The sequence below is a fragment of the Rhinolophus hipposideros genome, assembly GCF_964194185.1.
Source record: "Rhinolophus hipposideros genome assembly, chromosome: 10".
Classification (NCBI taxonomy): Eukaryota; Metazoa; Chordata; class Mammalia; order Chiroptera; family Rhinolophidae; genus Rhinolophus; species Rhinolophus hipposideros.
Genome location: NC_138056.1, coordinates 56,220,547 through 56,242,059, shown reverse-complemented (window position 1 = coordinate 56,242,059; position 21,513 = coordinate 56,220,547). Strand labels below are relative to the sequence as shown.

At 36.2% G+C, this 21,513-nt stretch overlaps 1 protein-coding gene across 14 annotated transcripts in view; it reads left to right on the top strand.

Annotated features, from left to right (window-relative positions):
- Positions 1-21,513, top strand: part of DLG2 (discs large MAGUK scaffold protein 2) — a 1,856,054-nt gene that overhangs the window by 1,125,765 nt on the left and 708,776 nt on the right. The window contains exon 1 of one of the 14 annotated variants that reach the window (XM_081064695.1): positions 9,610-9,979. The exons of 12 other annotated variants lie outside the window; for them this stretch is intronic. In XM_081064695.1, the coding sequence (XP_080920821.1) occupies positions 9,875-9,979 (105 nt within the window). In that variant the 5' untranslated portion in view covers positions 9,610-9,874. Of the gene's footprint in view, positions 1-9,609; positions 9,980-21,513 lie in introns of those variants that run through there. One more of the 14 variants, XM_081064697.1, reaches the window with a different exon arrangement.

Below are 21,513 nucleotides of genomic sequence, written 5' to 3'. Positions count from 1 at the left end.
AACCTTGAGAAATAGCTAAATGTATATTACCGTTGCATAGACTGCAAGGACAAAATACAATGAGATACTTGGAAGGGAAGGAGATAAAAATAATCAGACAAGGTTAAAAAAGTAGTAATGATAGTAAAATGATATATGCTGATAAGAAGAACTGGCGGTGATAAAATCTAAGTTCAAGTCCTATACATATATACCATTAATGATAGTGTGATACACACCAGCCACGTAAGCACTCGATGTATCTGTTAACCTCCAATTAGAAATGGGAGTGCTAATTCTGGTTGTACATATCCATATGGTTTTTGCAATAACCAAATTCATTCATTTATTCACCAAATATTCACTGAGCACCTATCTCATAATATGCACTATGTATATACAGGGCACAATGATAAACAAAATAACTCTATCCATAAGGGATAGTCCAATGGGAGTTCAACAATAATCTAAAAATCACACCATAAAAGTGGTGTAGAGACCCGATTCCATGAAAAGCTATGACAGGATATCCTGATGAAGGTCTAGGGCAGTGTTTCTCAACTGGATTTGATTTTGTCCCCTCAGGGTTCATTTGGCAATGTCTAGAGACCTATTGGGTTGTCACAATTTGGGGAAGGGGGTACTACTGGCATCTAGTAAGTAGAGGACAGAGATGCCTCTAAGCCTCCTACAGTGCTCAGTGGAACTGAGATTTGACGAATTATTATAAGTAGGAGAGAATTGTGGAGAAGAGGTGGGAGAGATTTGAGGCAGAGTAACTAGCATTTGCATAGGAACCAATTAGCTTCTTCATGTCCTAAGTATTAGGAGCAGGCCTGTGGGGTTGGGGCACAGAGAGTGGGGAGAGGGCCCAAGATGACATTGGAGACAGGAGACATTGGAGACCAGGCCTGAAGGGTCATGAGGAAGTGGATATTGGGGACCTGAGATGAAGGCACATGGCTTGAGCAACTGAGTGGAAGGAGCTGGGGTTTACTGGATGAAGAAATGAAAGAGAGTAAATTTGAGGGGGAGGAAAGAGGATAGTACCTCAGATTTTGAAGGTGATACATCTGAGATGTCAGTGAGATACCTCAGTGGAGATGACCAGCAGGCAACAGGATATCCACTTCAGGAGAGAAATCTGGGTCAAGAATATAAGTGAGGGAGCGACCAATACACCAATATTTAAATAAGGGAACACAGAGGCCGTAAAAAAAGTAAGAGAGAAGAGAATTCCTAGTTGTGAAAGTGCTTTGTCAACCACACTGTCCTCTACAAATCTACGAAATTACTATTATTATCAGCATTGAGTACAATATTTTCCATCTCCATCCATTTATTTTGCAAACCTTTGTTGTCTCTCATTATATGCTAGGCAGTATGCTAGGGCCTGGGGAAAAACAGATGAATAAGAATGACCCCTGCTTTCAACAAGAATCCAGAAAGAAAGTGGGGGAGAGCTATATGAAGTTCTTCGTACTCTCCCATAAATGCGTTCATGTAGCGTTCCTCCTGCCAGGGTAGATCAGAGGAGAAGGCCTGGGGGTTCTTGAAGGGGAAAAAGATGAGGAAGACAGGCTTGATCCGTCTCGTAGTTCTATCTGGGTTAGCCCCAGCCTTAACTCTGGCCGGAGGTTTCACATGCTGTGGTCTAGTGTTCAGCAGAACTATGTTTAAACAAGACCTGGTGTTCTGCCAGTTTCAGTCAGCTTCTTTGGGATCACTTACATTCTCTCCCTTGTAATACGGGACTTAGAATCCCAAAGACTGCAGAGAGCGTGAAATAAGACTCTGCTGTGACTCGCATCCCTTCATCACATGTGAAGTCTGACTGATTGGTTCACTGTATAGCACAGTTCTTTATTGCATGGATTTTGATATACCGCTGGTTGTTTCATGACACCTGGAACACTAGCGCATACAGTGAAAGTACATTTACCCTTTTACCCTGGTACAGTCCTGTGAGTCTTGCCCCATCAAGAAAGAAGTGCCATTCTCTCTTAAATAGGAGAAAATGGGTCACATGTGAGTTTTTGATGAGAACCATACCCAAATTCACCATAGATCTTTGAAAATGTAGAAGAATGTGGTAAATGGACTAACACATGCTTTTGAAGTTCTATGCCTCTATGCCTTTAAATATGCCTTTATCTATTTTAAGCGCCATTAATACCAATAATATCAAGCAAACACTGAAAGTCGGTGGAATGCCAGGCACTGTGCTGGTGCTGACAGCACGTTTGTTTCTCTTCCTAAAGTGAGGGAGACTAGAAATAAAAAGCAAATAAATCAATATATTTCAAGTTAAGCTGGGAACTATGAAGACAACAAATAGTGTTCAGGGAGAAAGAACATTAGATTAGGATGTGGTGGTGGTCAGGAGAGGTGAATCTGCAATTACCGAAATATTTACTGATCACTGGCCAAATATGTATTGGACAAAGAGCCAAAAGATATGAATTTATCTTAGATCTTATTTATTGCTTACTTTAATATTTAATTTTTACTTATTAAACATATTAATAAATTAAAATGGAATAGAATGATTTTGTAAACACTAATAAGAGATCTATGTGCCAGGCTCTGCTCTAAAGTTTTACAAATATTAACTCGTTTTGTCCTCAACAATTCTATGAGATAAGTAGTGCTATAATCTCCATTTTACAGACAAGAAACTAAAGGAAAGAGAAACTTCTCCAAGGTCAGATGGCTAATAAGAGGTCAAGCAGGTTACATTAACCTCTGTGGACCTACTTCTCTATCTGTAAATTGGGAATAATACTTTCAGAGGGTGAGAGGGGTGTTGCATTGGAAAGTAGTTATTTTAAGGAGTAAAAGGATTATAAGGATATTCCTATCCTTATAATTTTAATACCAATTATAATGCCACTGTTACAATGATGTAGACTCTGAACTTTAAATGTGATGGGAAGCCAGAAATTTTAAGGTGAAGGACCATACCAAGAGAGTTTATGGTCTTATTAGAGATTATGCATGACATAATTCATAATTCAAAATTACATGGGATATTTTTGCTAAATTTAAGACTATGCCTGCAATTGTTCGCTTTGGGAGGAAAACGGGCTAATTGAGAATTAAAATACATTTATAGATCACTGAATTATAGCTCTGAAAGACACAAGAGATGGTTGAGTCTAACCTCTTCCTTATAGATAAGCAATTGAAGCTTGTCAAAGCAAATGATTGAACCAAGATCTTACAGCTAATTGGGGCAAAAATCATAACTAAGAATAAGGCCCCTGCATATGAAATCCCAGCGCTTTCTTCTAGTTAAATTCATGCATATCCTTTGCTTCCCTTCCTGCTAGAAAATCAATACTTTCTAATCCTCTCCCCACCTGTGGGAGATGGAACACCATACAAGATCATAACATTAAATGAAGACAGAGCTTGTCGCTTTGGATAAAACTTAAGAGAGTGAGATTTTCTGATGGTTTTTCTAAGAACTTTTTAACGAATATATATATTCGTTAAAAAACTATATATATATATATATGTATATATATATATATAGTTTCAATGATATGTATAGTTTCAATGAGGTATAATTGATATTCGATGAACTGTACATAACTGGTATTTGATGAACTGCACAATGTGATATGTTTTGACATATGAAACCAGCCATTCAAGATACTGAATATATCCATTGCCCTCAAAACTTTCCTCATGCCCCTTTGTAATCCTTCCTTCCAACTCCCTCCCCACACTCTTCTTACTTCTCTAGTCCTAAATTCTCCTTTCTGTCCCATGTAGATCAGTTTACATTTTCTAGAATTTTCTATAAATGAAATCTCACATTATGTACTCTTTCTGTTTGCTTTCATTCAGCATGATTATTTTGAGATTCATCCATGTGTTGTGTATATCAATAGTTCATTCCTTTTTATTATTGAATAGTACTCCATTGTATAGATCTATCGCAAATTGCTTATCTGCTTACCTGTTGATGATGTAACAGTTTTCATGATTACACATAAAGCTGTTGTACACATTTGTGTACAAATCATTGACTGGACATTTCTTTCATTTCTCTTGGGTAAACATCTAGGAGTAGAATGGTCAAATCATACAGTAGATGTATGTCTAACTTTCTAAGAAACCACTGAACTGTTTTCAGAGAGATTGTACCATATATATTCCCACCAGCAGTGTATGAGAGTTCCCATGTTCCCCATCTTCCTTAACACTTGGTCAGTCTTTTTTACTATTAGCCATTCTAATAAATGTGGGGTGGTATCTCATGATTTTAGGTTTTATTGCTCTAACAAATCATCATGTTGGCCATCTTTTCATATGCTTATTTAATACCTATATGTTTTCATTGATGAAGTGTCTGTTAAAAGGTTTTTCTCATTTCTAATTGGATTGTTTCCTTATTATTGAATTTTGAGAGTTTTTTTTATATGTTTTAGAAACAAATCCTTCATTAGAAACATGATTTGAAAGATTTTCTCCATTCTGTGGCTAGAATCTTCATTCTCTTAGCAGTGTTTTTCAAAAACATTTTTTTTTAAGTTTCATAGTGTCTAGTTTATCGCCCAATTGTTCTTTTGTTCTGTCATGTACAGTTTGTTCTTTTCTGATTGTGCTTTTGTCGTATCTAATCTAAGGTCACAAAGATTTTCTCCTTTGTTTTCTTTTAGAAGTTTTATTTAGATTTTACATGTAGGTCTATAATCTATGTTGAGTTAATATGTAGTGAGAGGTGTACATCAAAATGTGTTATTTTGCATATAGATATCTAATTGTTTCAAAATCATTTGTTAAAAAGATTCCTTTTTTTTCTCCAATGAATTACCTTTGTACCTATGTTAAAAATCTGTTGTCTATCAGTGTAAGTCAATTCCTGGAGTTTCTATTTTGTTCCATTGATCTATCCATCTATCTTTATACCAGAGTCATACTATTTTGATGACCTTAACTTTATAATAAGTCTCAAAAACAGTATTTTTCCTCCAATTTTATTTTTTCTCAATGTTGTTTTGGCTATTCTATATTCTTTGAATTTCTATATGATTTTAGAATCAGCTTGTCAGTTGCTCCAGGAAAAAAAAACAAGGAAACAAATTACCTTGCTAGGTTTTGACTGGGATTGCATTGCATCGACTCTATAAATCAATTATCAGAGCATGACATCTTAACAATATGGAGTCTTCTTACCTAGGAACATAGTAAATCTCTCCATTTATATGTCTTTAATTTCTCTCTGGAAATGTTTATTGTTTTCAATGTACATGACTACACATGTTTTATAAAGTTTATTCCTAAGTTTTATATTTTTATCTTATTGTAAATTTTATTAATTTTTATTTCAGTTTCTACTTATTTTTGCTAGTATAGAGAAATGCAATTGAGCTTTGTATATTGAGGTTGGACACTGCAACCTTGCTAAACTCATTTATAAATTCTAAAAGTTGCTTTAGATTCCATGAGATTTTCCACATTAGACAATTATGTCAAATGTAAAGAAAAATACTGTTGTTTCTTCTTTTATAATATTTTTGTTGACTGCACTTTCTTGTATATCCCAGACAATGCTGAATAGAAGTAGTGAAAAGGAACATCTTTTTCTTGTCCTGAGAATGTCTTTTGTTTTCTAACCAGAAATGGGTATTAGATTTTATAAAGTGTTGTTTCTCTGCCTGTTAAGATGATCATAACATAGGCTGGTTATATTTTTTTCTTTAAAAAATTCTAATACAATGAATTATATTGGATCATTTTCAAATGTTAAATTTACTTGGTTGTGTACATTGTCCTTTTTACAAATTGTTAAATTCAATTTGCTAAAATTTTGTTTAGAATTTTTGAATATATATTCATTAGGACATATGGGTATTTGCTTTTCCTATAATATTTTCATCTGGTTTGGTACCAGGGCAATGCTGATCTCAAAAAATGAGTTGGAAAGTATCCCTTCCTCTTAAGTTCTCCGAAAGAGTTTGTGTAGAAATATTACTATTTCTTCCTTAAATGATTAGCAGAATTCATCAGTGAAGCCATCCAGGCCCGGAGTTTATTGGTGGTAGGTTTTTAATTACAAAGTCAATATCTTTATTAGATATATGATATGACTATTTAGGTTACTTATTTTCCTTAAGTAAGCTTTAGTAGCTTTTATCTCTTAAGGAATCCATCCAATTCATCTAAGTTGTCAAATTTATTGGCATAAAATTATTTATAAGATTTTCTTATTAGCCCTTTCAGGCTATAGAATCTGTGGTAATGTTTTCCTCATTCCTAAGTTTGATAATTTATTTATTTTCTCTTTTTTTGTCATTAGTCTTGCTAGAGAGTTATCAATTTTATTGATAATCTCAAAGAACTAGCTGTCAGTTTCATTGACTTTCTGTATTTTATATAAATTGTAATTATGAATTTCTTATTTTCCATTTTTGCTTTAATTTCTCTGGAAAACTAACTCTATATCTTCAGTTCAACAAGTCTATTGGGTCAACTGGATTCTTCCTCCTTGCAATGTGGCCTGGACGTTTATGATTGTAAATGGAGCAGTCACAGGGCCTTACCTTGTTTGTTTCCTGTCTCTCAGAGTTCACTGTTCTTAGTTGTCTGCTGTCCATTATTGAAATTAATCATTTCATATGTTTTGTTCAGTTTTTTGTTTGTTTCCGATAGGAGTGTAAATCCAAGTCCTGTTACTCCATTTTTACTGGAAGTACAATTGCCAGGAAGTTATATTTAAACAAATCACCAGCAGAAAACATTTATTCTGAGGCCTGTAATCTAATATAGAGCATGGCAATATATTTAGATATGACAGACATATGACCTAGTGACTGAGTGTTTAACAGAAAAATGGGAGCCATTATATATCAGGCATTGTATTAACAGGAAGAAAATATGTGCACTGTCCTTTGTGGGCAGGGAAAAATGTACATTGAATAGATGCTGGAAAGAAACAGATGACTGAAATTATATTTATCTTTGTAGTCTCTGTTTATAACACAGTGCTTAGTGAATAATAGAACTTAATAAATGTTTGTTAAACTGAGTCAAAATGAACTAAGTCAAATATTTGATCAGAGAAGCTTCATGGTAGACCCAACTTGAATGTTAAGGTGCAAAACATGTTATATGTACTTAATAAGAACCAAGTAACTAATTAACTAATAATATGACCTAAATGTAAAGCCTCCAAAAGTATATCGAATGTACTTATTTTGAAAAGTGGGGATAAATATATGGAATTTACCACCACATGAGGTTTAAGAGTTTCACTGTATTTATGCACCTCAGTGCTCTAACAGTTGGTTAAAGCTAAAATTGGTTAGCATTGGGACTACCAAGTTATTGAGTCTTTTATTCAAAAATAGCCTTGGCTCCAGTATAAATCTGAGTATTAAGATTTTTGGTGCCATTTTCCTTCTAAACCAACCTAACTTCTACTTTTCCACTCTGTGTCTTTGCTCTACCTTTCCTTCTTCAAGAATGGCCCCTACCTATGTCTGAATGTCCAAATTTTACCCTAACTTCAAGCTCTAGCCAAGTGCTAAATCTTCCATGAGATGGCCCTAATTTTCCCAATGGGTATATGTTTTTTTTTGTTTGTTTTCATTGTTTTATGAATAGTTTATACTACCTCTTTTATGACCCTTACCCTTTTTTTAATTTGTATTTTTATTATTCATGCCCATGCATCATCCCTTCAATTATACTTTAAACTCCTTAAAGACAGAATCAACATCTGATAATAGCCATTTTCCCATAGTGCAATAAAAAATATAGCACATGGGAGATGATGAATAGGTTTGTTGGACCAATGAATAAATTAATGCATGCATGATTCCAAGGGCATTTTTATGTAGACTTTCTACATGCAGAGACTATGGATTCTCTACACTTTTTCCAAAGAATAAGGAAATGAGAATATTTTAGGAGATGCTGCTTAAGTGAAAGACTGATGGGGACCTGATGAACAAACGATATAAGTGCAAGGCATGACAAAAGACCCAGAGGTTGGAGTCTAGAAAAATAATGAGCATTTGCTTATGGAATTCAAAAACGATTGGCTGGAATTTTGGAGGATAACTTAGGAAATAACTTTTTATTTTCCTATCATTTGCTGAGAAATACAGAACATTTACTAGTGAAGGAATATTTTCTGGAAGTTGTGGGCTGCCTGGTCGACAGAGCATGAGAAAGAAGCATGTGGCTGGGGCAGATGGGCGAGTATAAGGGCAGAAATGAAGGCAGAGGAGGAACTGTGGGTGTGAGCTGAACAGAAGAACACCATGAATGAGAAAAAAGAAAAGTTTTGTTGAATTGAGATTGAAAAACAGACGCTCTAATGGCAATAGCCTTCTGGTGTGTACTCATGAAATATTAAGGAAAAACAACCTCCTTACACATTAGCCCAGGTAGAAATTTTAAAAGATCAATTCTACCTGCAACTCCTTTAATTCAAAACTGAAACGTAACTGAGATGAGAGGAAAGCTTTGCTGGTAGCAGCCTGTGAGATTTCCACACCACAAGGTCATTAGCAGGAACAAATCCACCATCACCAGGGTACAAATGTACTAAAACTAGGTAACCCAAATCATACAGCTCTTCTAAAAATATTACAGCAAAAATCCTTCCTTTATGTTATCAAAATCTTTCTACAGTCTGTACCTTGTTTTATACTCCTTGGATTTTCTAGGTCAATTAAAAGCACAGTGTATTCGTTATACCGTGTATTGCCCTCAGTTTACCCTTTATCTCTAGAAATGCTTGAATGATGATCCCCATTTTGGACTGTGTTACTAACCCTGGGTGTATAGATTCCCGTGGAACTTCTAAGGGCTCACCACCTTACAAGCTGTGTTACCCCCTACCTCACCAATCCCACAGAGACTGTAGAGGGCTAGTGGAGCCTGACCTTACATTGTGGGATCCTGACTTAGGTAAAGGAAGACTCAGAATATGTTACTGTATTCTATTGTTCAGATTTTATTTAGTGCTTATACTTAGTGGGGCGTGGTTTGGGGGATGTTGTTAAAGTGTGTAAGCAATTGTTTTGGAGGTAACACATTCCGATTTTGTGTTGCTCATGCTCAAGTCCCAAGAATATTTAAAGGCTCAATTCTGCTGGTATTATTTATGTACATTCTACCTAGAAGAAGATATAAGGGTGACTCTTATCCAATACATAAGACAACAGAAAGGTCTTCCAATTACTATTAAATTTTAAGATAAAACAAATTAACTGCATTTTATACTCAAGAACCTTCTGGCCAGTCTTTAAAGATCCTCCCAGATAAACAACTCTGTAGTTAGTGAAGACAATAATACTCTGTACATGAAAATTATATGACATCTAGGTCTCTAGTAAACTGAGAGGAGCATTGTACATATTCATGACACTGTGAGAATGCATGTATAGAATTGTGTTTCTCACAGCAGACAAGCGTGGATACCTGCATACGTACACATATGTGTGCATGTAACCCACCCTCTTCAATTTTCCTACTTTGCATAAGCTATTCAAATTCTACTTCCGTGGCCTGCCACCCAAATCTTCTGGTGGAAATATTTTTTCACATCTCTCTCCCTCCTACTTCTCTCCCCCCACACACTTATGGTATGCGCAGTTCGCCAGACCCATGTAAAGACAGGGGAATACTGATGGGATTGCTTTTCACAAGTGTGGGAACAAAAATCCTTCCCAATGAAAACATCTGTCTCTGTTCAAGTCATGCCCAGTTATCCCCCAAAAGAAATGTTCTGATTAACTTTTTTTTTTTTAAGTCTTAAGATAGCAGTTTGTGTAGCAGATCTAATTAAGAAGTTTATGTAACAGATCTGCAGGGTTTTTTCCTTCTTCAACTGGGTTCTTTGAGCTCAGTTTGAGTGTTACTAGCTTTCACCATGCAACGGCCAAGTGCTTCCCAGGCTGAAAATTATCAGCTTTTGTGGGATACTATTGCTTCCTTAAAACAATGTGAACAAGCTATGCAACATGCGTTCATTCCGGTAAGGAAAAATTTCTTTTTATTTTCCGAGGGATTTTTTTTTCTTCTTTTTCTCTTTATAGCTATAGATAAATGACACGTAGCCTATGCATTTAAAGATGTGTGGTACCTTCTCTGCAGTTCTTGTTTGGGATAAATATATGTCTGTTTTTGTTCTGCATAAAATGTGAATTCTTAATATGGTCTAACATAGATCAGTGAAAAAGAGTAAAGAGTGATTTAAGAAAATTCATCCCACTGAAGTTAGCAGTTTCTGGCAGTAATGTGTATTTAAAAAAGGGCACAAGATTGATATTCCCTCTGTTAAAATTTGAAACAGCTTGCAGTGTATATTGCTTGGTTGGTTCCCCAAAAAATATTTAGAATGACTTGACTATTTTGCAATGAGTTTGGTACTTAGATCAAGAAGCCAAAAGTTAATCCTTACATTTTGGTTCTTTGATTATTCAAGTATAGTCCAGCATAAAACCTCTCTTGAAAACTGTGATTGTTTTTTAATAAAGTACTCAGGCACTACTTAGAGATTTGTAAAAATGGCTGATACAAGTTCATAGATATATAAAATGAATTAATGAGTCCGTGTCATTATATCTTATGTTGCAGAAAAAAATGTTTGTGCTTATAATTATTTCACTGGAAGAATCAGACTGGCTATATTTAATAGTATGAGATGAGGTACATGGGATGAGGAAGAAGAGTATTAAAATATCTGATTTTTTAATTAGATGTATTTTGAAAGATTGAAATAATCTGTTAGGGATAAAAGAACACTATTAGAAATTGATCTTTGCTAAAAATTATTTGGAATCCTTGAAGAAAAACAGCGCTTCTGACATAGAAACTCAAACGATAGGTTCCTGTCAATAATTGGAATAAATCTTCGTAGTTCATGTTATTTTCAAGTGACTCAGTTAGATGGCGATATATTTTTGCCTATAACTTGGAATCATCTAAATGTTTCAAAGACTATGTTACATTTAAAGTTCTTCTCATTGAATACTATTCTCTAATTGGCTCTCTGTATATTGATCTTGATTGTTAAAGATGTAACACATAATTTTTGCACGTTCAAAATCTAATGGTGAGAAGCTCTCTAAATCAGATTAAGTTATCATGATTCTACTTTAATGGGAAGCTGATGTATAGATTGTTTCTCCTATATTTGTCGACTCTTCTTCCTTTATTTTATCAAGGAGAGTATGATACTTCTTGTGAAGCTGAAGTATCTCCTTCTTCATAGAGCTTTCTCTGGCCTGGCAGAGTTCTCTTTTCCCTGCTTGGTTCCTTATGTGCACTTTTGATGTATCACCTAACAAATTTATTGTTAATGTTTTCTTCTCTGTCTCTCTAATTATATGGTAACTTCTAGGAGTGAAGGAGAAAAGGAAAATAAGTTAGAAAAAGAAACTTACATTTATTTATCTGTTTCTTAGTTTCCTGTTTTGTACGCATTGAATATACAATGCATCTATTCCCAGAGCCTAGCACGGTGCCTGGAACCACACAGAATGCTTGGGAAGCATGTGAGGAATGAATGAAGTTAACGAATGGGAGTCTCCAATTCCAGCATTTCCAGTTAGTAAATAGCAGTCCTCATCACTAGCTTTGTCAATACAGACCTCCTAAAATGATTTATATTCAGTTCCATCTGGAGAAAACAATAAACCTCTACTAAAGCATCGATTACAGTGGGGTGATGGGAGAAGGAATATGTGTTAAGGCTTGGATTAGACCCTCATGGGAAGGAAACAGCCTTCGATTCAATTTCCATAGTCAGTGGGCTACTCTTTCTTCCATTTGAGTGTCTATTCCCAATTTCACCTACTGGACACATACCCAAAGACATATTCAAGTTTTATTCATGCTTGCTTCATTTTGACTGCTCTAAAGTTTTTTTCAGAAGATATTAGAAATTTGCTAGTATCTCAAATTTTCTCAAATTTCTTCCAAGCCTTGCATCAAATGTACCATTATAGCATCTTAATTTTATAAAGATCGATTTTAGAAAACATAGTCATTATTAAAATGTTACCATCAGTTGAGAATAATTCTGTTTAAATACAGCCTCAATTCATTCATTTGTCAGTATGTATCATTTAGGTCTCAGAAACAGACCCCATTTATTCTATACATTACGCACTTTTTTTAACCCAGTGAGATATATGTGTGTGTGTGTGTGTGTGTGTGTGTGTGTGTGTGTGTGTGTATATATATCAGATACACACATATATACATACATGGTTATATGACATTTTTGCCTAATGATACCCTTCATTATTCAGGATATCCAAACAAATCCTAAAAATAAATCCCTTACCATGTTGTAGTTAGCATATTAAGGAAATGACAAGTTATATAGACTCCATCGCCTCCTTTAAAATAAACCTAGTTCTCTTTTAAAATACTTGAAAATTAACTATGTGTAGAAAGTATAGACACACATTGATGTAGCTGGTCTTAGGAAAACTACCTGATAACATCACAAGTATGTAAATGCCCTCTATGCCTCTCTTGTGAGTGTGGATTCCTGATGCATCATTAGAAGGCAGAGTCCCCAAAATGGTCTGAACCATCTCTCGCAAACACAATAAGCTATAGATCACAAATGGTTTCGTAGTCGGTGCAGTTCTGTGGACTACTAATACACCTGACTTGAAATCTCAGTTATAATACAACCGCCGCATACAGACTAAAATTCACCTCGGTGAGAGGAAACTTAAAGCAGCTCCTACTTAGTGTACTGCCCAAAATGGTCTGCAGGAAGAAGGAAGCTGAACTATGAAGTCCTTCAAAGTTTTGGTATTTGATTTCACACAACATACTATGTCCTATAATGATGAGGTGAAGATCAAATCTGGAATATTAAGCAAGTTCATCTACTTGAATAAAGAACCCTGAGCATAAAACAGCAACACAGAATTTTCCATATCCTTAGCATCAGTGCCAACCAACACAAGCTCTTAAATATTTATTGAACGGAAGAATAATAAAAGTCTCTCATGAAGCCCTGTAAATTGGTCCTATTATTGAAGCTATAAGAACATTCTTCTAGACAGTATTTTTGGGTACTAGGCAAATCAAATGTTTTAGTGTTTTATTATATTACGCGAGTGAGTGGATATACTTGTAAAAACAGTCCCATAATTAGGACTTCTTTTTATAGAGACCAGGCTGTGTTTCCATTCACTTATTAGTTCCTTCACATTACTCACATTTTATTGAGCCCCTGCTATGTTCCAGGCATGGTCCTATGCACAGAATAAGGACCTGAAGGTACACTTCAACTTCTTTGAGACACCACCATTTTGAAAGACAGACTGTATTATCCCTTGTCCAAATGGTGCCCCACAGTCTCTTGCTGCAATATGCAAAGTTGATTTTCCTGATGCTGTGTGTGGTCTAATGTAAATGTCATGGAGCTTGCCAAGTTCCATTGGGAGAGATGCTACAATGAATAAATCAGGAGAATCCCTTATGAAACCTACATGGAATTCTGCCCACAAGGAATTTTCAAATGGACACATAAATCATTCTAATACCAGGTATAAAGTGTTGAATACCCTTAGTACCTATGAACTACCATAAGAATTAAGACTAGGGGCAAGTTTCATGGAAGGGTATCTCAGCTTGGTTTTGAAGGTTAAATAGAATTTTGAAATGCTATGATGATGGAGGAAGAGGACATGCCAAGTTGAGGGAACTGTAAAGACACTTAGTAATTGTGTACATGTGGTCCATTTTTCCATGTGCTCATTCAACCAATATTTATTAAATACCTTTTATGTATCATAAATTGTAATATGCCTGGGCATATAGCAATAACTAGAATGAGCTCAAACCCTGTCCTGAGGGCATTTGCCTTCTAGTAAAGGAGACAAACATTAAATAAACAATTACATATATATTCCTATTGCATACATGAATGCTGTCCTATGAGAATTCATAGCATTTTTTAAAATTGCAATTCAATATTGCACATATGAATATACAGATACACATCTATTATCAGAATAATATAGCAACTGAAGATATTTTTCAAAGCCACTACAAACAAAACACAACAAAATATTCTTTTCCAAACATTTTGTAGTCATAAAACACACATTAATTCTTTAGCAAACAATTAGTACATCCTGTCTGACACATCCTGGTTTCCACTGGTAGTGTAAAAGTGACAGCATTTATTGAACACCTATTTTATATTATGTGTTATTCTTTACATAATATTTTACTCAATTCTCTCAACAACTCTCTGATGTAAGTGTTATCATCTCCATTTTAACAAAGTTTATAGAGGTTAAGTAAGTTTCCCATGATCACATAGCTAATAATGGGAAAGGCCCGGCCTTGAAACTAGTTATCTGACTCCAGAGCCCATTCTCATAATGGGATCACTAGAACAAAGAGAAAACCACTGAAACCAAAACAACTGTAACAGCATGTGATAGGAACAGGAATCAAGGGATGTACAAACCACAGTAAATGCAGCAAGGTGGAAGTGGTCCATCTATTTGGAATGGAGGGGAAGGATGATCAAGGAAGACTGAAAAGGGAAGAGAAATCTTGAGATTGTTTTAAAATAGAGTTTTATAGGTGAAGGAGGTGAGGGAGGATGGAAAAATAGGTGCAAAGGCATGGAGGCTTGAAAGAACAGTATGGAATGAAGGCTAGTTATCAACTTTCCCCAAGTCCTGATCTTCCTCTTTGAGCCTTAAGGAGGAAGTTCAGGAACAAGGATGAGAGTTGGGTCATTTATTTAAAGTCAGGAATCCTGCAGGTCAACCAAAATAATTCAGGCCCAGACTAAGGCACTGGAGCCTTAGAAAAGAAAGAGCCTTGGAAGAGAAAGAGATAACTTTCAGACACCAGGCTTCATTACTCTCTCTATGTATGGTCTGGCCCACAGGTTAACTGCCTGTGACTGGAACTGAGGACATAGGCATAGAGAAGCAGAGAAAGCTTGTAAACAAATATACATGAATGAAACACATGTGGAAAGAGAAAAGGAGATGAGAAAACACATGGTCCCTAGGAATGATACCAAGAAAGATGAGCCTGACAGAAATACTGAGAGGTGGAGACAGGCTAGATTATGGCTTCCTGCATCCCTCAGAATTCCAGGTTCTTAATTCCTATTCATCAGGTGGTTAACCTGCTATGCTTCCTGCCCTTTTAACCTGATAAGTTCCAAATTTGCTTAGGCTAATGCAAGTGTCTTACTATTCTCCACAACCAAAGAACGTATAACAAAGACGGGGACTGGTTTGTGGCTAGTAGTCTAAGGACAGGATCCAGCTCTACAAGAAAAGGCAGAACGAGAGCTGAAGAGAAGGTGAGCGAATCAGTTGAGCGCATTGGGCTTTAAGGTGAAGTTCCATGCTTCAAGACTAAACTCATACTCTCTTCCTCAAGACTTCTGTCACACCTCATAACCAGATGATATGCCTTCTCCCTCATTATTTCAACCCAGATTAACACTCCCTGAAGATAAAAATGAGGGGTCAGGTACTTTGTTTAAAGTCATATAGGAAGTAAGAACAGGAGAGAACCCAGGCCTTCTGGCTGTCATTCCACCTGCCTCCACACCCTCCATGTTACTTTGCCCCTGTATCTCTTTTACTATTTTTTTGCTTTGTCTTATAAGCTTTTGAGGGATTTCTCTTATTTGCATATGATATTGTGTGGTCCTAGCAAAACCATGTGCTTCCTCTTCCCACTTTCTGCAGTTCCAAGTACAGGGCCTTAAATATCCTGTTTCCTAAGTAAATCTGTATGGGTTGACGAATACTCAAACTGTGATGAGAACTTGGGCAGAAATGACATTAATGAAGAAATAATCCCTCTTGAGTCAAATACATCCTTGAAACCTGTCTCTTCAGTGCCCGTGTCACTTCCACAGACCCTGCCTCCTGTCCCCAGATGTCAAGTTCGAACCATTGTAAGCTTAGGTCAGCTCTAAATAGAATTTGTTCAATGATGAGATTCAGTTCCAGTTCACGGTGTTCCAAGTGTGTTTTGTCCTTTCTGGACGCTAAGTATTACTTGACTCATCATAGTCAATCATGTGGGATTCATTTCTCTATTTCATTCCTCTTGGCTTCGCCTTGCGTTTCTGTCTAGTAATACCCCAGTTTTTAGTCAATTTCCTTCTGAAGAATGAAAAAGGCTATTAATGGAATTTCTATTAGTAAAGGAATAATGATGACACTTAATCTATAGAGATGTTCAACCTAATAGGGGAAAAAACAACTATACCTGGAGCGACCTGGATAATTGCAACAGCCTGGAACTGAACATTTGCAGATTTCTGGGAAAATGGAATGGAATTGTCTCTTTTGTTTTTGAACAAAAGGCAAGAACTTGTTATCTTTTTATCTTCCTCTCTTGTGCAATTTGCATTTTCTTTGACTGCTGGTCTTGTGATTTTTGTGTATAGGCGTCTGGAGTCCATGAAAAATCACGCCAGGTGCAGGGTGCCTTCTCTTTATTCCAGTATTGCTCATTGTAAAATGTTTGTGTTGATTCACCAAAATGGGGTGTTAGAGCAGATCTATGTTACTGGACAACAGAGTAGAGCCCATTCTCTGCCACTTCCATTTTTCTTACCCACAGTGGAAATCGCAAAAATCAGACCCAAAACATTTTTGCTACAGAATAGAAAAATAGGCAGTTGTTCAGAGTTAATAATTACGGATCTCCTCCATGTAGCAAAGCAAAATACACACACACACACTCAAAACCTTTCAGGAGCTAATACTAGATATGCTGTACTCTTTTAAGCTTTATTTAAATATTTTTATTTAGCAGAAAGATGCCTAAGGACAATGGAGTTTCATTTTTTATCTTGCGTGGAGGTCAAGAAGCACTGTGTGAATGCTTTCACTATTGCAGCTGCTGCTGAGACCACCACTACACTACTGGTACTGCCCCTCTTCCTGATACTGATCTATCTTGCTATGATTTTCAAAACAGTGTTAACTAGATTCTTTCTCATCACAACTTTACCAGGTAGGCAAGCTTCGAGTGTGTGATCTGGTATCAAATTATGGTTGGTGGGGGGACATAAAATGAGAGCAGAGTTGAGATGTTAGGAAATATATTTTCGGGAGGTAAGGCTTACAGACTATGGAGAAAGGCAAGATAGAAGAGCTAGATGATAACTTTTGCGTTACTTCAAATTTTTTGAGTCTTTAATATAATTTTTTTGCTACTGATTGCATGATCTTGAGGCCAGAAAATTAATTGATTCATAAGCAAAACAAAGTAGAGGCTATAGACGTAGAACAAAAGGATCATAAATACATTTTCGTGGTGCCTGTCTAAGACATACAGAACCTCATCCTTTAGCCAATTCACTAGAAGCCACTTTGTATTACTTTTTTCTAATTTGACTTTTGTCTTTTTTCTGCATGCCTTTCTTAACAACATGTCTTCTAACTTTCTGTATCTGAATAAAGCAGAGATCACTGTTTTCCAGAAGGAAGAGTTGTGTAGTGCGCCTGCCTCCTCTCTACTATTTCCCAGCAGGGCAACATTTATGATGAGTAAAATTGGATCCTTGATGAGACTTGGATTCTTAGAGGTCATCCATTTCACTCTTTATTCTTTAAATATAGGAATAATTTGAGATGCTCAGTGAATTACCATTTCACCCTGAGTTACTGAACTTGCTGAGTTTAAAACTGAAATTTCCTCGGAGAAAACACTGATGGTTGCTAGATGGGAGGGAGGTTGAGGGTTGGGGGAGAAATAAGACAGCACAAATTAGTAGTCACAAAATAGTCACGGGGATGTGAAATACAGTATGGATAATATAATCAATAATGTTATAAAGATTATGTAGGGTTCCAGATGGGTACTGGACTTATCAGGGGGATCACTTTATAGATTGTGTAGATGCCTGACCACTGCGCTGTACACCTAAATCTGATGTAGAATAATATTGAATGTCAACTATAATTAAATATATTCATATATACTTGTGTGTGTGTGTGTGTGTGTATATATATATATATATATATATATGGTGTATATATATTTATATATGTGTATAATATATACACACATACATAAATATATATGTGTGTGTGTGTGTGTATATATATATATATATATATAGAGAGAGAGAGAGAGAGTATATATATATATATATATATATATATATATATAGAGAGAGAGAGAGAGAGAGAGAGAGAGAGAGAGAGAGAGTCACAGGATGTGAAGTACAGCATAGGAAATATAGACAATGGTATTATAATAACTATGTATGACATCAGATTTGGGGCATTATCACTTTGTGAGGGGTGTAAACGTCTATCTTCATGTTGTTTTGTACACCTGAAACTATTTTTTTTTAAAAAGGAAATGAAACCAACTGTTTATGAAACATGACCTATGGTACAAGCCTCTATTGCATCTTAGTATAGAGAACTTGGTCAAAGATTGCAAATGGTATTATAGCTCCTAGTGATATGAAACTATTATTGTTCACTTTTTATTGTGCTTTTAGGTTTTAATATTTTACCGTTTGCAATGAGTTTTTAAATAAATTCTCTGAGAATACTGGAAAAAATAAAATAAAATAAAACTGAGGTCTCCTAATTCTCAGTCCAGCCATCATTATATCAGGAATATAATCCCTCAACTATATTGTGTTTACAGAGTACCTGGCTCTTAATAGCCGTTACCTACATGAGATGTTGGATGACTCCATTATAAGTAACCAAAAATATTATTTTTTATATTAAAAATAGATGAATATGGAGTAAAATATGAAAACTACATCAATGTTTAAGACAAAACACGAAACTTCAAATAAATGTCTATTTTTGGATGATGGGTGTTATATAATTTCACATTCATCTGAAAAGTCTGAAGAATGCTTAGGATATCATTTTGCTTTTTTTGTGACCTTTGATTCCTTAGCTTTACACCAAATCCTATACTTCCTCCCACTTCTCCAACTTCTGAAATGTACAGTGGGAGAGTAGGTTTGGGCAGAGGACATTTCCAGCAGCTACCTTCCTTGCTCCACCCAGGGTGCCAATATGACAAAAATATGAAGTTGGTGTCAAGAAGAATGAGGATTGGGGGCAGTCAGATGGCTCAGTTGGTTAGAGCGCAGTGCTCATAACACCAAGGTCACCGGTTCGATTCCCACAAGATCCAGTGAGCTGTGCTCTCCACAACTAGATTGAAAACACGACTTGACTTGGAGCTGATGAGTCCTGGAAAAACACACTGTTCCCCAATATGCCCCAATAAAAAATAAAAAGAAGAAGGAGAAGGAGAGAAGGAGGAAGAGGAAGAAGAAGGAGAAGGAGGAAGAGGAAGAAGAGGAGGACGAGGAGGAGGAGGAGGAGGAGGAGGAGGAGAAGGAAAAGAAGGAGGAGAAGAAGAGTGAGCCTTGAATAAGATGCATTATAGGCCCATGCCTGACTTTCCTTATCTGTATAATGAGCATAATTATAACATGTAATTCATAGGCTTGTAATGAAGTTTAGGAAAGAGTGAGCATAATGGACCACCATGTGGGAGGCATTGAGGAGTATTTCTGCTTATAACTTTCCTTAATTTCCATGGTAGAGTTCAGAATAGCACAGTCTGCATTGCTTGGCCAGCCTCAGATGCTAACACATTAGCAAAACCAGGCATGTGTTACAAGAGCTCGTCACCAGAGGGCAGCGTGCAATTACCCCTTTCTACCCATTTCACCTAATCTGTTGCCTATTGTTTTCTCATGCATCTTATCTCTTGTTGAGGTGGCTTTAGTTCCATAGGTCTAAAAACCTATTAGCAAACATCTTTTGTGTATACGACTATTGTATACCAAGCACTGCTAGGAATGTAAGTGGGGATGGGTGAGGAGAAAATAAAGTAAGATGAGGGACTTGTCCTCAAAACAATTATAGTTTCAGCAAGAAGATACAAATATCTCTCACACAAACCCCTTAGTCATCAACATGTATACGAATGGAAGGAAATGTTCATTAAGAATGTCATGGTTTGATGCTTTCACATAACTTCTGCCCTTTAATATTTATAACTCATTATGAACTGAAGTAGTGCAAATAATAAATGCTTTAAAATTTGGAGGGCTAAATGGATAAACTGAGACTTGCAATGAGGATTGAGGAAACTTTCAGGGAGAGACTGAGACTAGAGATTGTCATTGCAGGATAGATAGAATTTAGTTAGGTAGAAAAGAGAGGGGACCATGATTGATTCAGGATGTGGGAGAAGGAAGAAATGTAAGCAGTGATCTCGTGGTAGGCATACAACGTGTGGGCTTAGAGGAATGAGGATGCTGGCCTGATGGAAGGAAAGGAGGTGAAGGAAGGAAACTAAATAGCAGTCATTGCTCGAACACTCACTGGGTGCAAACTCTGATCCATGTGCTACAGAAGAAATAGACCACACCTTAGCCTGATAAATCAGGCTTTTGACAGCTTTCTCAGAATTCTGGTACCTATGTCTGGAAAACACAACTCTACTGCTGAGATTATAGCTCTTTGGTGGCTCAGCAAAAAGGAGCAGATGGTATCCACATGGATCTTTCCAGGAATAGCACTACATGGAGTGAATCAGTGAATTAAGTAGATATGGTTATTGTGGCATGAAGCACATTGACTGAATCACATCTGAGGCTTGAGCTAATCACTCCATGTTTCGTGTAATCTTCAGAGAGCACTTGCACAAATAAAGCAGTTAGGTTTGTAAAAGCTCAGTGTGAATCAGTGGGATTTGTGCCATCATGGAATAATGGGGAAAAACAAGGGATTTAAAGTTGGCAGATCTGGGTTTGAATCCCAGCTTTGCTTCTCTCTAGCTGTCTAACTTTGGGAAATTCACTGAATCCCTTTGAGCCTCTGTTTATTTATTAGACAAGGGAAAATTCCACAAGTCTCTCTGCAGTTCTGTGGGGAGTAAACAGGAAGACACAGGTTGAAAAGCTTACCATATTTTTTGTTACACAGTGGTACTTAGTCAATGCTAGTTCCCATCCCTCTTACTGTGAAAATCAAATGATTTAATATGTGTGGATACAATTTATATATTGTAAAGCATATTATTGGTGGTCAATATAATATAATTATTAATTTGAGTTTCAGTTATCTGCAGACTTAGTTTTGGTGAGTCATTTATTTTAGCTTTTTTTTTTTTTATTTCAGGTGCACAAAACAATGTAATACTTAGACATTTATACCTCTTACAAAGTGATAACCCCCCCTAAGTCTACTATCTCTCTGACATCGTATAGAGCTGTTACAATTCCACTGACTCTATTCCTTTTCAGTAATCCACATCCTGTGACTATATTTGTATATATGAAATATTTTAGCCTTTTTTACTCAGTACAAAGAGGTATGTGGACAGGGTGCAGAATGGCGGTCTGAAGAGTCTTCATAACTAACAGTTAAAGCAATTTTTATCTCTTGTTCCAAGTGGGATTGATTCTGAAGAAAACTCTTTGGTTCTGGGTCTGTACTTTCTGTGCCTCATTTTCCAGGCTGCCCCATCTTTTCTGCACTGGCA